The following is a 22,698-nucleotide window of genomic DNA, read 5'->3' as shown; positions in this document are numbered from 1 at the left end:
CGTTGTACATGCCGAGAGAGAGAGAGAACTTCTCCCTGTTCTTTGTACATGTTTCGTGAAAGAACTACTTCCTGTTCTTTGTACATATCAAGAGAGAGAGAGAACTTTTCCCTGTTCTTCCCATATGGCAGAGGCAATTCCGTTTTCCTGTTCTTTCCAAATGTTAGACATTTTTTTACCTTCTTGTTCTTTATGCAGGTTACGAGAACTTCCGCCTACCTATTCTTCCTTCATCTATTTCATAATAGATAATGTTTTCCTAATCTTTGAACATGTCAGAAGAAATTCCGTTTCCTCGTTCTTTGAACATTTCAATAACATTACAGTATAAAACAATTAGCCATGTGTCTTGCTATTTTAGAACATCAGAGAAAGCCTAGTTTGATACAGTCGAAGCAAAAAACCAAATTGCAAAACTACAGGAGCGAAATTTATGGCAAGCTGTTGACATGGAATGTTTCGCAAGCAAATGTATCGAGTATGTGCAGTTCCCACACCCTAGTTAGTGACTGAAGGCACACAAGTCAACACCGTTGATGACAGGTTGTGGCAAGAGACACCACTGACCCCGCAGGCCGCCTCTACCGCCAGGAGAATGGAGGAAGTGCTATGAGGGGAAGGCGGGCGAGAGTCAGGTGTGTGAGTGTGTGCGAGGCAAGAGAGAGAGAGGCAAGTATATAAGCCAGTCCACGACCTGGACCCACATCACACTCCACCATGAAGCTCCTGGTGAGTAGCAGTGCAGTGGGAGTGTCAGTGTTTGTGTTCCACAGCTCCTTCACTGTGCTTCTACAGTGGAGAGGCGCTGGCTTAGTGCTCTAGCAGTCATCACTGCTCGTCCTCGAACCACTAGTATTTTGTTCCAGCCGGCTCTGCCCAGTGCTATGGGAGAACTTTATGTTATAATTTATACTACATTTGCACTATACATGTGTATGTATATACACATTATATATGTAAATATATATATATATATATATATATATATATATATATATATATATATATATATATATATATATCACTGCAGGAAACAAGAAGTCACATTAAGAACTTTCGCTTATTACATCTGGAGGTAATCTGCTTGAGAATGTAATAAGCAAAATTTGTTGCTGTGAAGCATCTCCTTTCCTCGTGTACACACACACACACACACACACACACACACACACACACACACACACTTTACACCTGGTTAATGCATCATTTGTGTCCGCAGATCCTGGTCTCCACGCTGGTGGCCGCCGCCAAGGCCGGATCGCTAGGATACAGCCTCCCCACGCCCTCTGGACCAGCATTTGGAGCCGACTCGTTAATCGGTTCAGGGTTTGGAGGTGGCGTTGGGCACGGGGGTGGCGTAGGGGTTGGAGGTGGCATCGGGATTGGAGGTGGCGGTAGCTACGGTGGAGGTTGTGGAGGAGGACAGATCCTCCATGTTGACGGCAGCTGTGTGACTCCTCTGGTCACTCGCAATCTGTACGTGTACAAAGCTCCTCCAGTGTCCCCAATCATCGGGCCGAAGCCATACGTTCCTCCACCAAAGGTTGAACATAACGTTATATTCATCCATTCCCCAGAAGTTGGCTTTGGTCAGGAACCCATCGTCGTGCCTCCACCTGTTCAGAAGAACGTCGTGTACGTCCTCAACAAGCGACCAGAACTGGACCAGAAGGTCGTCCACGTCCCAGCACCAGAACAACAGACTCCACAAGTGTATTTCGTCAACTACGCCGACGGCGACAACCCTACGCTGCCCACCGGTGGAGACCTCCAGTCTGCCCTCAGCTCTGCTGCTCACGGCGGTGGCCAGGTTGTCGGCGGTGGCGGTTTTGGTGGTGGATTCGGTGGTGGACTCGGTGGTGGACTCGGCGGCGGTTTCGGTGGTAGTGGTGGCGGCTTTGTTGGTGGCTATGGAGGTGGCAGCAGCTTCGTGGGTGACGGAGGCTTCGGTAGTGGAGGTATCAAAGGAGGAGGAGGAGGTTTGTCGGTGAGCGCTCCATCAAGCCTGTACGGCGCGCCCTAGTCGCCAGTCAATACACCAGTTATGTTTTTATATACATTTATAAGATATTAGTCAAATGGATTACCTGTATCGTTTGTTTTTAAAAAATGAAATCTGTTATTTTGTATTATTTTCTTGAAATATATATTTATATTATTCACTATATAATTTAAACCCAATGTAAAAAAGTACCACATGAAAACTGTTAACTCATTGGGTCAGCTTTTGTAAAATTGTTTCCCTCCCAGGTCTGGAGAATTACCAAGTCTACACTGCATAAAATCACCAGATAAAACGTTGAAGTAAACATTTTAGTGTTTGGGTTCGAATATTAGTGGAATATGGATGTTACTCAGTTCTTTAGGCCGGAGGGGGAGACCTGAACAGCATTATGGGCTCAGCATCACGAGTGTCGCTTCAGCAACACCAGCCACACAGCCACACAGCAATACCAGCCACACAGCCTCACCAGCCACACAGCCACACCTGTGTTTGAACTTACTTTCGATAATATAATTAAACTGTTCGAGTAGGCAAATCTATGGTAACTGGCCACGCTTTTTGGCTTCATATGTAATTTTGAATGATTCGCTTGCGCATTTCTTTATTAACATTAACACATCATGATCTACATAAACCCGAGACAAAGTGAAACGCACATCACACATTCCCTTATACGAGGCTGCCAGCACCTCCCGGAGGTCCTCACCTCACCTACACGTCTTCCTCAAGTGTTTATATTATGTGAGGAACTGTAATTATCCACACAGCACCGCTTCTGTGCCAGGAAACTCCACTACGGGCTCACCATAGCCCGTGCTACTTAGAACTTGTTCCGAGTAGCTGAATCTATAACAACAACATGTAATTATCAGGAGAAAACCCCAAGCCGTTGCAGCTATATCACTTGGAAAGGATGAAGATTTAGGATACGACGAAGGGAAAGAATAGTGCCCAACCACCTAGATGGATGAGGATTGAACGCCGACCTCAAGAAGCGAGAGCATCAGTCTACCGTTCAGTCCAAGTGGTTGGGCATTTGTGAGCATAATTCTTTCGGCGACTCCCATTGTACGGCAAAATGTGGATTATTCAAAAATGCAGATTAATTGTGTCACAAGGAGTAATGTCTGACGTTGCAATCGTCGAGGAACACAAGCAACAAAGAGCGCAGGTCACCCAGCCAGGTGAGTCTATCCAGGAGAGGATCCAGTTCCAGTGAAAAGAATACGGCACTGAAAACGGGACATCGTCCGGCTTCCAGCTGTAGCCTATTACCACCAGTCCAGCTGCAACGTACATAGTACCAGCCTAGTAGCAGGCTAGTCCCAGCCTAGTAGCAGGCTAGTCCCAGCCTAGTAGCAGACTGGTACTAGCCTAGTAGCAGGCTAGTCCCAGCCTAGCAGCAGACTAGTACCAGTCTAGTAGCATACTAGCACCAGCCCAGCAGAAGGCAGCCCCGGTCCCGCGCTCAAAATCTCCAGGATTATCGCTTCTCGCAATTCGATAAGTCTGGTCTGATCCATAACACTAAAGTTCTAACAATCTTTTTTCAATTAACACTTCTTCTTCTCTAAAATGTTCAGCTTTCTACGTTGAGGAAAATATGAATGTAAAACTAGCTCTTTTAATATATAAAAAGTAAAAGATAGACAAAAATAATAAACCCCAAATTGCCTTGTTCTCGACCACAACACAACTCACGGTGAAGACTCCTTTCACTTGTCTGGTGCGGCATACAGCTGGAGCTGCTGGAATACAGCAGTGCTCACAACGTGATACTGCTGGAGCTGCTGGAATACAGCAGTGCTCACAACGTGATACAGCTGGAGCTGCTGGAATACAATAGTGCTCACAACGTGATACAGCTGGAGCTGCTGGAATACAATAGTGCTCACAACGTGATACAGCTGGAGCTGCTGGAATACAATAGTGCTCACAACGTGATACAGCTGGAGCTGCTGGAATACAATAGTGCTCACAACGTGATACAGCTGGAGCTGCTGGAATACAAGTGCTCACAACGTCATACAGCTGGAATGCAATAGTGCTCACAACGTGATACAGCTGGAGCTGCTGGAATACAATAGTGCTCACAACGTGATACAGCTGGAGCTGCTGGAATACAATAGTGCTCACAACGTGATACTGCTGGAGCTGCTGGAATACAGCAGTGCTCACAACGTGATACAGCTGGAGCTGCTGGAATACAATAGTGCTCACAACGTGATACAGCTGTAGCTGCTGGAATACAATAGTACTCAACGTGATACAGCTGGAGCTGCTGGAATACAATAGTTCTCACAACGTGATACAGCTGGAGCTGCTGGAATACAATAGTGCTCACAACGTGATACAGCTGGAGCTGCTGGAATACAATAGTGCTCACAACGTGATACAGCTGGAATACAATAGTGCTCACAACGTGATACAGCTGGAGCTGCTGGAATACAATAGTGCTCACAACGAGATACAGCTGGAGCTGCTGGAATACAGCAGTGCTCACAACGTGATACAGCTGGAGCTGCTGGAATACAGCAGTGCTCACAACGTGATACAGCTGGAGCTGCTGGAATACAGCAGTGTTAACAACTTCAGACAGCTGAATATAGCCGCTGGAATATAAGTGTTGAAAACGATGTAGAGAAAACCACCTAGCCGGAAGTAGATTATTTAGGATGACGTCACTCTTACAAGCGAAAGGATATTCTAAATATAGTGCACTTCCGGCTTGGCTTGGCGTGCACGTCTGGCTTGACTTGTACACCTGGCTTGGCTTAGACTCCCAGTTCGACGTGTATTCGTGGCTTGACGCGTACTCCTAGCCTAAAGATAACTTCTGGTTTAGCTAGTACATGTTTAACTTGCACTTCCGGCTTGGCTTATACTCCCAGCTTGACGTGTTCGTTTGGTTATACTTGCACTACTAGCATGATATGTTCGTCCACTTTGGCTTAACGTGAATTTTTTAGCTTGATTTATAATCCCGGGGTAAGGTTGACGTGTGCTCCCGGCTTGCCTTCACATGTCAAGAAATAACATTTTTACGTATAGTCACTTTAAGGCAGGAATTTAAGCGTTATTAGGCCAATGAAGGAGATTAGTACCGGCGGCTGGCAAGAAACACGGGCAGGTACCGGGCCGAGCAACTTATATTGTCACACCATAAAGCAGTATCAGTTTCCTCAGGCGGACACAATTGTTAACTAGAGGGGCGAACTGCAAGATTGTCCGTGTTAAGACTTTCACCCCACACCGAGCACCCATCCCACCACAAGCCCGTGCGTGACCACGTGTGCTCCGGAGCCTAGGCTGCCTTGCCTCGCAAATTACTTCGATTTTCCAAAGTGCACCTTCCTATTTCTTGGTCTCACTCTCCAAGTCTCGCAATTGGTCCGGCCACTTTCATTCTCAGGTTAGAGATGGTAGTAAATAGTTGTCTTTGTTGCTGATAGTAGCGGCAACGGGTGAAATGTACCAGTTTGGGAAGCTATTGACAACGTGACATTGCGTAGATGTTAGCGCTGTCGCTTCACAGCCACATGGACCTGGGTTCGATTTTCGGGCAGTGAAAGACTTTTCAGGGCGTTTCCTATCACCTGATGCGCCTGGTATAAAATAGGTATGTGGGAGTTTACACACAGAAATCACAATAACGTGATTTATGTGGGAGTTAGTCAGGTGCGACCCCGATAAGCTTAACAGGATTCCTGTCCCAGACAATGGAAGACCAACTGTCAAGTAAATAAGCTTCATCTGATCAAGAATATATAAAAACCTCACTAAGCAAGTGTAGCTTCCATCTCTATCCGTTAGAGAGAATGTTTGCCTGAAGTTGGAGGCCAGACGCTGGGAGCAGTATTACGACTCTAGTTAGTGGTAGATGTGAGGGGTTGACTGTCGTACCCGCTACGGCTCTACACATGCACAATTGAAGTCTTCTGGATTTATCGGAAGGAAACACAGATCACTGAGGCATCGGCCTACATGTGGCACTGCTTCGCTGCTCTCTGATTGGCAGACGTTCGAACCGTCTACAGTGTGAAGGTTGGCAGCTGCCTCACCCAACTTTGCAAGTGGAATGGTTTAGTGTACGGGACGGACATAAGTTGGTCGGGGGTCACCACGAATTCAGGAGGGAATAGCATGCTGGGGTCAAATTCCAAACTCCCACTATAATTTTTGGCACTGCACGCCGGCTGCACCTAGCTTAATATTTTGAAAAAGAAACATATTTTTATCTTATAGTAATATATACACCATTATTCACTATCTCAGAAAAATGTAAATACATTTTGTTATTCTTACATTGGCCATAGTTCCATAAAACAAGGAATCCTTCCACAACTTTTAAAGGCTTTCTCTAGTCTCATCGACTTTCCTAAAACGAATGGACAACTATTCTATTAATATTTCTCGCTGCTAAGCTTCTCTCACCGGAGGACCATGCACAGGCCAATAGTTGACTATCACATTATTTTTATGAGAGAGAGAGAGAGAGAGAGAGAGAGAGAGAGAGAGAGAGAGAGAGAGAGAGAGAGAGAGAGAGAGAGAGAGAGAGAGAGAGAGAGAGAGAGAGTCTCCCTTTCAGACACAGCCCCGGGCAACGCCGGGTCCCCCTCCCCCCTAGCCTCTATACAGCTCAATGGTGGAGTGATATTCTGTGACTCTAAACGTGCTCTGCAGTCCTTAAATAACCCATCACAGTGTATGTCTGAAGTAGCTTGTAATATTAAATGGAATATAATTTTTGCCAATGATAATAACTATTGTATAAAATTTGTGTGGATCCCATCCCATGTTGGAGTCGGAAAACATGACGTTGTAGATCGATTGGCCAATGAGGCTTGCAGAAAAGAAAACACTGATTATGATTTTGGAATATCTAATGCAATTATTGGAAACATACAAATTAAAGAAATTAATTCAGATTTAGAAGAACTAAGAAATGTCCAGAGACCTGAAAGCTGCAGTATTAAAACCTATGACCCCCTTTTGTAATAATAGGTATTTTGTATGGTCAGCACAGTAACCTGACCAGGCAATGTGATGTAGTCATTACGCGAATTCGCTTTGACTATAGACACATCTGGCAGGTTAGTGAGGCTGAGCCACTACCAGAATACTCAGATTGTAAACTCTGTGATAAACCTTTAATGCATTCACTAGAACACTATATTGTTGAATGTGACACCGTAAAAGACTTTAGACCTCCTGGCCTCTTGTACCACCAACTGTGTAAATATTTCATTGAATCTGGTGTACTTGACGACATCCTAACATTTTATCCAAAATTTGCTTGTCCATTTTAAAGAATGAAGAACAATTTTATTTATATTATTTTTAAGCAGCATCTCTTATGAACCCATCCCTGCCCTTGTGTGGCAGTGCACAATACACAGTTGTTTTTACATATTCTTTCATTAAAACATTGATTGTAACCATGATATTTATGTGCTTCAGCCTACAGTTTAGACCTATTGTCTTGTGTATGACCCTCTGTCCTGTGTAACAGTGAACACCAGCATTATCCTCACTTTAATGAGACTTAATTGAAATCCTCAGATTAGGTAAAATTGTAATTTAATTTTGTTAATAAAGATGTTAATAACAATAAATTAATCAAGAAAGGCGCGATTCTCTGATGGTCCTCAACACATTCATTAATATCATAGTTTGCGTCACATTAACTGGCCGACCGTGTGACAAGTTATCTCACTACCACCATACACAACCTTTAATCTAACTGACCTGAGCAACACGCATCACCTCCTACAACACTTAACATGTGTCACATCACATAACTCACCTGTGTCACATCACATAACTCACCTGTGTCACATCACATAACTCACCTGTGTCACATCACATAACTCACCTGTGTCACATCACATAACTCACCTGTGTCACATCACATAACTCACCTGTGTCACATCACATAACTCACCTGTGTCACATCACATAACTCACCTGTGTCACATCACATAACTGACATGTGTCATATCACATAACTCACATGTGTCACATCACATAACTCATCTGTATCACATCACATAACTCGCCTGTATCATATAACATACCTGACGTGTCACATAACATATATTACCAGTGTTGTAAGGAAGGACGGAGTATCAACATAGAGTGTAGCAACATTTACGTGTACAGACAGTGAAGCAGACAGTGTCAGAGACACTAACTTTCCTTCGCCAGGAGGTATCAGTTAGTTTTTAAAACTTGTTCAATGTCAACAAATCTTTTTTGACTAGTTGTATATGACAAGGGCTGCAACTGTGTCAAGTTTCAGTATCGCAGCCTAAATGAAAGGGGAGATTTAATTTTTTTGTTTTTTTTTCAACGAATATTACACATTTTCAGTTTGTCTCTACAACCACAAGTTTCAAATGAAATCATTTCTATGATACTCTTCTATCACATTAGCATATAATAAAGCCTCTGTAGCAGTGGATTTTCCAAAATACGTTTAGTTTTACTAATACAATTAGTCAAAGTTCCCCCCAAATATTATGCAAATATATCATGTTTATTACTATTATAAAATTAATGAATGAATTTAGGAAAAAACGCTTCTAACAGATTGTAGAGACATAAACTCTACATATAAGGTGTAAGTTTCATGTAAATTGAATAACAAATGAAAGAGGAAAGATAATGTTTATGTTACTTAAAAATAAATAAGTAAAAAATAAAGTCTAAGGTGCTGCCATCTGTGGCTGAGGTTGACATCGACCCATTTCCTCCAAAATTGGAACCCTTACAGATAGGCTTATGTGCAGTCAGGTGCATAAGTTTCATGCAAATCGTCAGATAAAGAAATAAGAAAAAAAAATTGAATTATTTTTTTAACTCAATTTGTTTTGGAAAAACTAATTATTAAATATTTTTATTATATGCTATTGTGATAGCTGAGAGTCAAAGACATGATTTCAGTTGATAATTATGTTTGATGTTAATTTTTTACCACCTTGGAAATTGTTTGACACATAATTCCATTTTTTTCCTCCCTTCCTATTTATGCTACGATGCTGAGACTTGAACCAGATGAAACCCTTTTCATATAAAACTAGTAAAAAAAGTTTTATTGAAATCGAACTAGTTTTCATTTATTGCATATTTTTGGCATATTTGGAAGTGATGCCCTCTTCTCCTGGAAGCTGTAAGCCATCAGGCTTGGATACCCCATCCACATCTTCCCCCATGCTACGTCTTCTGCATTCCTCTATTTCTAATTACTTGTTTAATCTGTGATAGACTCTATTGTATAATTCCGTAATTTAAATCATTGATAAAACCAAGAGTGGATGCGCTCAGCCAAAGATTTGTGATATTATACAACTTACACCATATTTTTTACATGTGTGAGACACAACATGTGTCACACAACACACTTCACTTATTCTACACATGTAATGTGTCAGACAATAACAAGAGCAAAAACTGAAACGAGACAAATCTATGTCAGAGGAGTGACCCGAGCTGTGCAGCTTGCAAGGAGCCCAACAAGCCAGGCAACACGCCTCTGACTTGCACAACCCACCACACCTCTTGCTCAAGACCCAGACCAACACAAAGGTAACATAATGACAGTGACCTCACACCGGAATTTCAACTTTTACCCCTGTGAAGCAGAGTAAGTGGGGTCGTCTTCACGCCGGGGCTTATACATAGTCACCGCTGAACCGGGTTACGCCAAGAACCGGTTGCGCCGATGATCTTCCCACTTGCTCTTCTGCGGTTTACGTCCTTATGCAATATTTTGACCAAAAAAAGCTGGAAAAAAGTTACCGCGCAACTCTTGCGAGCCTTGAACGAGAAATAATTCCTACCCATGCAGGGAAATTAGCATTCCTTTCACGAAGAATGTCTTTACTTCGAATACTTCACTTTCAGCTGCTCTTTCTTTGTTGATACAAATGCAATAATGCATATAGCAAGTGTTCAGACAAGATCAACATCGCCAGCAGATTGTCGAAACAACAAACTTATAATTAGGAGAAAGCTCTACCGTCAACACGACTGTATAAAAGGACATGAGGACAAAAATGGGATAGGGCGGACGGAAGGGATGGTGCCCAATCACTTGGATCGTCAGGGGATCGAACGCAAACCTGCAAAAAAGCGAGGCCATCGCTGTACCGGTTAGTATAGTTATTCATAAATAATAATAATGGAAGTAATTCATGTTGTCGGGGACAGGAAGTCTGTACGTAAGCTTATCGAGGTCCCCAGAGACTAACTACTCAACTTCCCTAGGATGCAACCCACAATAATTGCCTAACTCAAGTTCATATTTCCTGCTAGATGAACAGGTGCATCAGGTGACAGGAAATGTGCTCAACCTTTTCTGTCCAATAGGAGTGAACCCGAAACCCTCGGGACGAAGACCACCGAGCTACAAGACCTATCTACCCAGTCAAATGAGGGGGAGTAGTAACGTAGCTTCGTGTCTCGGTCCGTGACGCGGGATCGTCCCCTGATACAACAGCCACAATGTACGAGGATATGACCGCCGGCTCCATAAACGTTGAAAATACAATTCTGTTTCGAAACGTTTATTTAACAGAGAAGCAGTCAGCATAACATTTAGGCATGAAAACAAGACCAACGAACAAGAAATATATATAATCCTTCAACGCCTTTGTCAGTCAAATTCGTTGACAAATTTCGGTCCAGGACGGACCGAAACGGCGTCGTCCTTTCACATTCTAGTGTGTGGTTTGGTCAACATATTTTAGCCTCGTTATTGTGACTCCTCGTCTACAAAAGATTGAGGAGTATTATAAGAAACGGTTCAGATACCAACACGGCAGCCATCCATGCAACTAACTTTTCACACCAAAACAGCCTCGCGGAGAACAACAGCCTCGTACATAGTGCTCCGGAGCGGCACTAGGCACCCGCACAAGACCACGTGTAGAGTGAGCATCCACACAACACCACGTGTAGAATGCTGCTAGAGAGTTGATGCTCCAACATTACAAACATTGACTCGCTCTTAACAACTACTTCTGTGTGGACCTCACTTCCCCCACTTCGTCATGCTCTGGTCACTCCGGCAACGCTTCTGTACGCACACAATGTTTTACAATGACATTCACGCAGCAACAGGCTATTAAATCCAACATAATCTTACGCTGTTTCCAGATAATTTTACGCTATGTTTTAAGGTAATCTTACGCTGTTTTTCCGGGCATTCTTACGGCATGCTTCCAAGTAATCTTACGCTGTGTTGCAGGTAATCTTACATCGTTAACATGTAATTATATGCCGTGTTTCTAGGCAATCTTTCACTGTACACTACACATACAATATAATGTGTTGAGACTTCCTATAATTTGTCACTATGTAATTCCTATAAATATATAGTTCCTATAATTTGCTTTGCTATATTGAGATTCCCTATATTGCAATTATTGGTTGCCTCCTGTTATGTGGTGGTACTGTTATAGAAGTTACCAAAGTTGTGGTGGAGGGTTGGAGAGGGCAGGGAGGGAGTGGTGGAGGGTTGGAGAGGGCAGGGAGGGAGTGGTCTTGCCAGTGGAACTATTGAAAGTTCTCATAGATAAATTATTCCTGAGAAAATGAGTAGAACCCACGAGAAGGCGTCGAAGCTATTATCCGGGTTCATATCCCAGTAATAGGTACAAGCAAACGCCTTAGACCACTACACCAGGACATGGACATAGTATTAAAACCTGGGATGGAGGGAGCGGTGTCATGGTGTACACCATGTCGTGGTGTAGTGGTGTAAGGCGTGTGCTTGGGAGTACCCGTAGCAGAGGCTCGAATCATCCTCATGGCTCCTATTGATTCTCTCATTGATACATCACGTTAATGTGATTACTTTGTGCAAATTGTTCCAGTGTCCAGTTTAGTTAGGCTATGCAAATATAACTAACACAAAATAACCAATCTGAACGAACCACAGAAGAATAAGTAAACCAGTAAATGAATGTTTTAGCAGCAAAACTTTCTTATCCAAGCAAATCGTTCAAGAGCTCACTAATGAAAACAAAACAAATATAGATATAATTAATACAAACGACCATTTGTTGAATATAAGTCAACAGAGGAAGAGAAATGAAGCCTAGTGTCAATGAAGCGAGACCGCGCGAGGTAAACAGGACTGGGGCTATTACAAAGTGGAGACCAAGGTTATTACAAAATGGGACTGGGGCTATTACAAAGTGAAGACCGAGGCTATTACAAAGGCGTAATGAGAGCTGCTGTAAATTACAAGTGTGAGCCAGGAGACCTTGCCTAATGTTTGTATGTAATCCTCTTCCCAAGGATGGGTCTCTGGTGCTTCATAACACGATACTGGTGAAGAGGAACCTCGTACAGGAACAGCAATATGAGTTTCTATTTATATTTTACACAGATATTTTGTCACGATTGCTTGCTTGTTGAGTCTTCCTCAAAACTACACCAAGTATATACTGCAGAACCTGCAGGGCGCATGCAGTGGTCATGAGACACTACCAAAAAGAGGATGAGGGTTCAGAGCTGTGCGGTGTTGTCAGGTTTGATATTAACAAATGCCCCCCGGGACACCCCCGACGGGGTGGCCCGGTCCCACGGTGCACGCGTTAATGTCCTCACTTCAACCTCTCGGCCACTTTCTGAATCCATTATGATAGCACAAATTGATAGTTATGTTGTTATTTTGTTTTCTTTTTATATTTTTATTTTTGAAATTATGTAAGTGAATGCTAGGAGCTGTAACGTCAACATTGCTAGACTCATAATGTACTAATAATAATTATATTGAAGGGCAAAGACAAAATATTATATTATTTTAAGCTTCTCTATATCTTCGTATGGTGAAAATCGCGGTCGCAGCTACACTTACGGTGTTGCGTTATAATATTACTGACCCAATCATGCGGACTCGAGAGCCGAAGTTGCCAGTAAGCGAAGACCGGAAAGCATGCAAGCAATGAGAACCCTTCAGCCATATCATAAACGAAAGACGCTGCAAACATACAAGTCACGGGAACAATGCAGCCATGGTAACCGTGATAAATACTGGAGTGCATTTCACTACCAACTCCGAGGCATATTATAAAAAAACTTCACATTGCCTCTTAGAACAATAGCCTATGGAAGTGCAAGCCTTGCAGGATTCTAAACATTGGCGTGCGTACCAAGTGAAGCGATCGCAGTGTATACGGCATCCAGAGCGGAATATAGATATAATGTAAATACAAGTTTAATATGAATACAAGTTTAATACGAATACAAGTTTAATAGTAATGTTTCATTGGACTGTCGTGCCATATATCAAACGTGTTTTAATTACATTTAACGGAGCTCATGTATTCTCTTAAGAAAGATTATGTTAAGAAAATTAAGTTAGATTAGGTTTTGATAAGTTCGGTTAAGTTTAGCGAGGTTTCGTATACTTGCTTGCCACAGCCATTTTTCTCTCCTTCAATAGAAAACGAAATTTCCTACATTAACTAACATAGCGGTGGCTGAAGCATTTACCCGAGGATACTGTCCTGGTAGCGCTATAATCTACGGTTTCATGAGTCCTTCAAGAAACTTAATTTCAAAGAAAAAAGATCATGTTACATTAGTGTTGTTTACACCGAGGTGGACGACACGGTGTGTTGTTTACACCAAGGTGGACGACACGGAGTGTTGTTTACACTGAAGTGGACGACACAGAGTTGTTTACATGGAGGTGGCCGACAACAATGCCCTTTAACCTAGTCAATTATTAGAACGCTGTAGACAATCAAGACAAATTACAGCAGAAAATATGCGCTCTTACCCTGCAGGCAATCATGTGTTGTTATTCAGTGAGAGGTACAAGCTGAATTATACTTCTTTTGCCTTGCTATCAGTTATATGACCTTTGTATTTTAGCACACAGTAGCCGAAGTCAGAGCCAACAATGTCGATTCGCTGTTCAATGAGCTCGTTCATAATTTATGCAACTAACGATAGTCCATCATAATGAATGTTGGCAAACCACTCGTTAATACTGTAATTAACCCCCGTTTATGACTTAAACCAATTTTACACTCTGCTCACAACTGATTGCGCTCGAACAGTTCTCAAACATTCCTGTGTTTGAATCCTTTCTCTCTAAATGCTTCATTCACGTTCTGTAAATGTAAATAACTGGTAACAAAAACAAAACACCCGACCTACCCTAGGCGTAACTATGCACAAAACTATTATATGAAATAATATTTTTGTATATACTTCAGAAAATATGTTCATTATTACAGCACATGAAATATTACATAAGCACCTTTGGGGGCAAACACAGCTCTGGGACCTGTTGCTTGCGAGGAGACACGAATGCAACAAATTTCACACAGGAGTATACACAGGGAGGTGTACCACGCTTCTCTGTGTATACACACTGAAGAGTACTTTAGTCCTGGACTATGATCAAGACTAAAGTGTACATGCTTGTTGGCCCATGAGTTCTTGTGGTGCAAACCGTCCTCGACTCAAGTCCATTACATCCAGCGGTCGACCCCACCGACGCTGTCATAAATTTGTAAATGCTGTTCATTCAAAACGGGAATTTTCTCAAATATAAATTAATATTACAATATATTAGCATATTATGCATATATAGGCATAAGTTAGGTTGGGTTTGGTGTTTAGGTTCTGTTGACGATTATTTGTATTTATACAACCCGTTCTCGCATTCAAAGATCCAAGCTCTTTAATCCAGCCGCCAAACCCCCTGTTTATGAATGACAAACGGTTTCCACACGACTCATAACTGATTTCGTTCGAACAATTCCGGAACAAGTGCTTCACTAACGAATTCTGTTCGAACCACAACGCTATGAATGCTCAACCCGTCCTCCAAACAAAGATCCAAAAGTGATTCCATGCACCCGCCAAACCCCCTGTTTATGAATGAAAAGCGGTTTACACACGACTCACAACTGCTGACGTTCGAACATATCCGGAACAAGTGCTTCACTGACGAATTTTGTTCGAATCACAACGCTGTAAATGCTTCACCCACGTACTACAGATACGAATAATCGCCAATAGACCTAAACACGTAACCTAACCAGTGCCTAAATACGTACAATATGGTAATATATATTAATATTAATTTATATTTGAGAAAATTCCTGTTTTGAATGAACAGCATGTTAAAATTTATGAATGCGTCTTTGGGGTCCACCGCTGGATGGAATGGACTTGGTCTGAGGACGGGTTGGAGTCAAATACTTACATATAAAAATCTACATACGACAGTATTTGACTTACAACTTGGGCTGGAAAATACTAGTGCCAAGTGTTATATGATTCAATGGTTCCTCGACATCTATTACCTTAGCTAATTTATAACAAAGGTAAATATGGCAAAAGAAATCAACTATATACCATGATTTAAGTCACTAGAATGAGGAGCGATTAACCGTCCCCCGGTTAAAATATCCCCTAGTCCCCACAGAGAAACCAGACCTGCCAACATAATGTATGAATGAGCACAACACAAAAAAGCATAAATAAAACCATACAGAGGGATGAAAATAATCAGCAGCTGCTGATGCCTGTAAACAGAAGTCAGCGGCTGGTTCCAAGAACACAATAAACAACACTGGGGTTTATGTGTATTGTCGTATAATTTGGTCTTAAAATAGAATGTGTCACTGTAAGAGGTTAATGTTAGTGGCATCAGGATATAGGACAAAGTGACAGCAATATATGCCGCTCTCCCTCATGCAGCTAAACGTGTCTTTAGTTGACCCGCTCTGTACAGAGATGATGCGAGCCGGACGAGTCGCGGGACGAGCAGTGGAGCAATGCTCAAATAACTAACTGCAAATGTGAATTACATGACTGGAAAAATGCTGACGTCGTCAGGCTATGAGGTTCATGTTTATCGAGGCTAATACATGATATCGGTCACTGTATAACATCCCGTATTAATATTAACCTTCCATTCCCTATGACCGTGATCCAGGTGTATACAACAAGGTCGGGTAGCAATGCCCAGCTGGGGCACAAGACCAGGGTGGGAGGCGCCCTAAGGAAAGTGATGGTAGCGAAACTTACTCGGAAAAAGTGGGAGAGAGACGGTGGTATAAAAGGCTCCCACAACTGGGTCGTTGTCAGACGCCACCATGAAGCTCCTGGTGAGTGGTTCTTCCTCCAGCGCTCCTGTTGTATTACCTAGAATATCAATACAACGACTCAGGTGTATTACATCTGGGGTGGTATGCACACTGACCAAGTGACGTTACATGTGAAGCCTAACCTAACAGGACAGTTCGACTATAGCGACTTATTAGCGGTGTCAAGGGCTATATTTGCAATTAACTGCGTATCAGTAACTGATACGCAGTTACTGACTGATTTAACAAATGACGTCCTCTATAACGCTTACAAGACGACTTAAAGTATTGATTTTAGGAAATATACACAAAAATTTGGTTATTGCAAAACGACCAATGTAGACAACTTGTAACATAATTTAGGATCTGTATTTCCATTACGTCGCCATGCAAATAGTCGTCACTATTACTCTTGTAATTATTTACGTTATATGATGAGAACATCACTACAGAATGCTGAGAATTATTACACATAAACCTGGTACTTTCAGAGGAAATTAAACCAAAGAACTTGATCATAACGTTACAATGTGTGGCACAACACTCAACATTCTTCCGCCCTTCATGGCATCCACATCCTTGTAGTTGCAATTATAACTAAGTGACACACAATTCAATGTCATTCATGAGGTATGAAAACCCCACACCACATAGGAACAATCATACTCTAATGACACCCACACCTTATGATAACGTATTTAACCCAAGGAAATCCACACCATGTAATGGGATCATGACCTGCAGCCAGCCATATTATATATATATATATATATATATATATATATATATATATATATATATATATATATATATATATATATATATATATATATCATGTTGTATATTAATGAAAGCAAATTTCATTCACGGCAGTTTACTAAATAAGTTGTGTTTATCTCTCCTTAAGATACTGACATGTGTGCTGGCAGCCGCTGCGGACGCCGCCCCTCAGGGATATAACCTAGCCAAGCCCTCTGGTCCAGCATTTGGAGGTGGCGGAGGGTTTGGCGGTGGCGGAGGGTTTGGCGGTGGCGGAGGGTTTGGAGGTGGAATAGGGATTGGAGGTGGTGGAGGGATTGGAGGTGGCATAGGAATTGGTGGTGGCGCTGGGATTGGAGGTGGGGCAGGGATTGGAGGTGGCGGTGTGTATGGTGGCGGTTGTGGAGGCGGGCAGATCCTCCATGTTGACGGCAGCTGTGTGACTCCTGTGGTCACTCGCAATCTCTATGTGTACAAAGCTCCTCCATTATCCCCAATCATTGGCCCAAAGCCATACATTCCTCCACCAAGAATTGAACACAATATCGTGTTCATCCGGACCCCAGAAGTCGGATTTGGTCAGGAACCCATTGTTGTGCCACCACCCCAACAGAAGAACGTTGTGTACGTCCTCAACAAGCGACCCTTGCACGACCAGAAGGTCATCCATGTACCAGCGCCAGAGCAAACAAATCCTGAAGTCTTCTTCGTTAACTATGGTGAAGGCGAGAACCCGACTCTGCCCACTGGAGAGGACCTCCAGTCAGCCCTCAGCTCTGCCGCTCAAGGTGGCGGTAATGTGATTGGTGGCTTCGGCGGCGGCTTTGGTGGAGATGGTGGCTTTGGAAGCGGCGGTGGCTTTGATGGTGGAGCTGGCTTTGTGAGTGGCGGTGGCAGTTTTGGTGGCGGCGGTGGCAGCTTTGATGGTGGAGCTGGCTTTGTGAGTGGCGGCGGTAGCTTTGGTGGCGGCGGTGTTTCAGGAGGCATTGGCCACACCGTGTCTCAGCCGTCGTCGCTGTACTCAGCGCCATAATATCATAATTATTTAATACCAACAAAAACTTTGTTTATTTATTGTAATGTTATTGTTGCTTTAAGAGTTACATATATTTTATCATTTATATATTGCAATTAATTTAAAAACTATATTGCAAGACAATGGTAGAAAATTAACTGTAATTACGTTTTTTGTTATAAATTAAATATTTGTTGACATTGCGTATTGTTTAATTTACCTTACAGAATTATTGTTTAATTACTAAGGCAACTGATTTACTATTGTAGAGTGGTATAAAACGACAGCCTCGCTTATTTTTAGGAATGACTGGTCAGTATAGACATCGAGAGAGAGAGAGAGAGAGAGAGAGAGAGAGAGAGAGAGAGAGAGAGAGAGAGAGAGAGAGAGAGAGAGAGAGAGAGAGAGAGAGAGAGAGAGAGAGAGACAAAGACAGATACACAGAGATAGATGTACAGAGAGAAAAATAGACAGTGAGAGACAGACAGTCAGGCAGAAGACAGAGAGACAAGGTTGACCCATGCACTACTGGGAATCTTTAATCAGTAATTCGTGATCTTAATATTATTATATGTATATTAATATTTTTTGACATAAACTAATTTGGAAACAAATATCTTAAAATTTTTAAAATCTCTTTGCTTGTTAACAAATAGGGCCTTGCATTCTGTATATATGTTGAACTCCAGTACTTTGCCAAGTATGAAAAGGCTGATTTGCCTAACTACCTGAGTGATTTTCATTTTTTCAAATATTTTTTCCAAATTGCTATATTCCAATAAATATTATAATATTACATTAAGAGCACGAATTACTGACTTAGTTATGTTAGGTTTGATAAAATTTCTGTTAGGTTTAGTTTTAAATTAAAAAAAAATCAAATCAAATAATGTCATGTTAAGTTCATTATTCCATAAGAAAAACTGTGAAAAATAAATTGTTAAATAATATAAACATATTCGCTTTGTTTGGCAACTTGGCCTGTTAGGTGTATATATATATATATATATATATATATATATATATATATATATATATATATATATATATATATAATATATATATATATGTGTGTGTGTGTATATTTATCTAACATTGCTGGAGGCAGCTTTTAGGAAGGACAGAGCGCATCTTCTAGCTGTGCAAATTCCCCATGCCGGGGACTTCCTGTTGGCAGTCCCTAATTCCGCCTTGGACACCCGCCTGAACCATCGAGCCCTAAATATTGGTGTTGCCCTGCGCCTTGTCGCCCCTATCTTCACCGAACACCGGTGTATCTGCAGCTATGTGCGGCCGGACCAATACGGCAGCCATGGTCTCATCTGTCGTAATTCAGCAGGAAACATTGCCAGACATGAAACTGTCAATGACAACATCAAGAGAAGTTTGACTACAGCTGGGTGTCCAGCACAAAGGGAACCTCAGTTGTGCAGACCTGACATCAGCAACAAACGCCCAGATGGAGTCACCCTGCAGTCATGGAGGGAAGGTAAACAGGTCGTAAGGGACTAATCGTGTGCGTCTACATTGTGTCTTCAACAGGAAACCAACGTCGTCTATACCTTCAAATGCCCACATGGGGACTGTAAGCCCCAAAGAACTCAGTATATAGGCAAGACAACAACGTCTCTTTCCAGGCGATTAACAATGCATAAACAACAGGGCTCCATCAAGGTACATATAATCTCTTCTCACAACCAGACCACCAGAGAAATCTTAACAAACAACACAGAAATCATCGATAGATACAGCGACAGCAGGAGGCTCGACATCAGCGAGGCACTACACATAAACAAGTCAACACCAGCAATCAACAGCCAATTAAAACACAACTATATTCTACGCACTTCAAGACCCCGAACCAACATAGAAGCAGGAAGAGAAGGTATGGGCCAATAGGCCTTCTGCAGTTGCCAAAAAGAAGAATAGGGGTGGTAGGAGAAGGTAGAGAGAACCATCCATGGTTCCTGCCCGCCATCTGAGAAGCTGGAGGAGCTATACAACTTGTGACAAGTAGTCTTGTACCTTGCATGTAACCAATGTTGCAACCCTTTTTGTGTAATGAAATTTTATTAAAATAAAGTTAGATATATATACACACACACTAAAAGAATAGGGGTGGTAGGAGAAGAAAATATCAAAGTGTTCAGTGAGGATCCACAAGGTCTTCCCTGAGTACTCTTTATTTTCTTCTCCGAGGCTATGGGTCCCTACACTTGCACCAAAGGTGGTACCTCTTTTAGGTTTAAATATATATATATATATATATATATATATATATATATATATATATATATATATATATATATATATATATATATATATATATATATATATATATATATATATATATATATATATATATAAACTAAGAACGTGCGAATTCTGGCTATTGACGATCGTCCCAATAGTTACTATCTACACAGGAAGATGGGTTGATACATTTAGTTCGTGCTTTTGTTATTTCAATAAATGTTTTAATTTTAAGGCCTAATTAAATTATTATTCTATTAAGGTGAGATGGTTTGGGATTAATTTTTTATGTGTTAATAATAAATTATCAAAATGAAAAATCTGCTAATGCTGGTATATTTTGTCCAATCGAGTAGGAGATTCATTGCAATTCAGAGTTGGAGATGAAGTAATTCTGTAAAAAAATTGCTATATTTTTTCAGTGGCGAGATGAAATTTTATAATTTGAAGGTTATATACTAGTAAAGATATATTTCGGAAAAAAATGAATTGTTATAGCTGCTATAAGTAAATGAGCGCAAAAAAAAATTCTGCTTGATTATTTGCTGTCATGAGAGCTCCTAATCCTTTTTCTACATTAGTTCATTAATCAACTTTAGTAACTGCTGGAGTTTATTTATTAAATCGGTTTAAACCTATTTTTGAAGGATCTTTAATTCTATTTTATTCATTATTTCTTGCAAGACTATATTTATAGCAGGGGTTAGGAGCTAATTTTAGGTACGATTTAAAGAAAATTGTTGTTTTTATCTACTTTAAAGCAATTAGGTGTTATATTTAAAATTTTATCTTTAGGATTTCCTGGTCTTGCTTTTTTGTCATTTATTAACTCATGCTTTATTTAATTAAGGCTTTGTTATTTTTATGGGCAGGAGTAATATTTAATAGATTATCAAGATATTAATATAATAGGAAGATTAGTTTTGAATATACCTTTGACTAGAATTTGTATAAAATTTAGCTTTATGTGGAATACCTTTCATAGCTAGATTTTATTTTTATTTGATTTTAAAGATTTAATTTTAGAAGTTGTTTTCATAAAGAATATTAATTTTATTTGGTTTGTTATATACATTTTGGCGACAGGGCTAACAGTGAGTTACATCTTTCGTTTAATTGTTCATAGTCTTACAAGGATATTACATACAAGAAGTATAAATTGTATGAGAGGTAAGGAATTTATTATAACTAGTTTAGTTCAGTTCATTTATTAGGCACCTGTCTTGTCTGCATGCTCCACAGCATCACTGGCGACAATGAACCTTTAGAAATCTCAATAGAGCCACCTGGCCTACAATATTATCTAGAGGTAGGGAAAAGTACATACAAATTGCCAGTTTACTGGGGCATATCTACGCAAAGGACAGTAAAAAAAATATGTATACAGCTCTCGTAAACTGTTACTCCAAAAGTACATCAATATAGCTCTCATTAAAGCACCTCGGAATCATTATCATGAAAATTGTAATTGGAAAAGCTGACTCTTGGGACCTATCCTAGCGCAGTGGTACACCAATTCTGGTTTGCTCCAAAGTCAGGACTACAGTATGGAGGTGACACATAATCAATTAAAGTGGGTGAGGAGTCAGTATCAATCAGGACACTGTAAATCACCTTCAAGTCCTCAGCTACCCACCACATACAAACATTTATACAAAATAGTCACCTACCACCTGTTCCACAAAAGATGATCCCCTGGTTATCTTGATCCATCATTCTACAACACTTTTACACTATGTCAAAAGCTTACAAGGTCCTTAGACCGCTAAATATGCAACAAAACGGGAGTGAGATGGAGGGCTGCTGCTCCCACCGACCGACCACAGGCCAATGGCGCCGGGCGACGGTACGCCACACTGACCCAACTCTGCCACTCAACCGTCACTTCTCTTTTTAAACATTATCAATGTGAATACACTGCGTTTTACAACCCTATTTAGATTCAAACAAACACAGATGCAATTAAGTATCACAAAATACAACTCCCAGTATACAATAATATAAGTCTGCCCGAAACGCTGCGCGTACTAGTGGCTTTACAAGACTGTAATTACCAGTTTATGTATCCTCACATTCCCAATGTACCTTCTTGTATATGCATAAATAAATAAATAAATAAGTCTATAGGCATACAATAGAAAATATCATATTACACGAGGATACAAACAAAGAATTTCCATCTTCAAGATTTGATATCACTTGACCCGGCCGGTAAGCAAGGGGGGGGGGGGGGGCGGGGATGAGGGAGGATTCAAAAGAATTACCAAGTCAACCATTAATACATAATTATACAGTAATACAAGTAAAATATAATATACACGACATAATCACAAACCCTCCCTGTTTCTATATACCCTCACAATACAAGTATAGCACTATTATCAAGCCAGTAGGTATCAGCAACAGTAGCCTTCTGGCCTAACATTCTACTACAGAATATATATATTAATATATAATAGTACATACAGCATTGATATATGGCAAGTATATATATATATATATATATATATATATATATATATATATATATATATATATATATATAT

The 22,698-nt window shown here is 41.0% G+C and overlaps 2 protein-coding genes and 1 long non-coding RNA gene across 3 annotated transcripts in view; 2 read left to right on the top strand and 1 right to left on the bottom strand.

The window, feature by feature from the left end:
* Window positions 1–22,193, bottom strand: part of LOC138350261 (uncharacterized) — a 25,433-nt gene extending 3,240 nt beyond the window's left edge. Inside the window, exons 1-2 of the long non-coding RNA XR_011222037.1 lie at window positions 21,823–22,193; window positions 16,067–16,183 (exon numbers count right to left, since the gene is read on the bottom strand). This is a non-coding gene — a long non-coding RNA (uncharacterized lncRNA). The remainder of the gene's footprint in view (window positions 1–16,066; window positions 16,184–21,822) is intronic.
* LOC123745373 (uncharacterized) lies at window positions 718–2,023 on the top strand. The gene is made up of 2 exons (XM_045725860.2): window positions 718–729; window positions 1,220–2,023. Exons 1-2 carry the CDS (start codon window positions 718–720, stop codon window positions 2,021–2,023), a joined length of 816 nt encoding a protein of 271 aa, XP_045581816.2.
* Window positions 16,973–18,102, top strand: LOC123745370 (uncharacterized). Its single transcript, XM_045725858.2, has one exon. It carries the CDS (start codon window positions 16,973–16,975, stop codon window positions 17,915–17,917), a length of 945 nt encoding a protein of 314 aa, XP_045581814.2. The 3' UTR covers window positions 17,918–18,102.
* Window positions 22,194–22,698: the final 505 nt, after the last annotated feature.

Source organism: Procambarus clarkii, chromosome 44, assembly GCF_040958095.1.
Source record: "Procambarus clarkii isolate CNS0578487 chromosome 44, FALCON_Pclarkii_2.0, whole genome shotgun sequence".
In the NCBI taxonomy this organism is placed as follows: domain Eukaryota; kingdom Metazoa; phylum Arthropoda; class Malacostraca; order Decapoda; family Cambaridae; genus Procambarus; species Procambarus clarkii.
The sequence above is the reverse complement of the archived record's forward strand: the minus strand, read 5'-3'. Positions and strand labels throughout refer to the sequence as shown.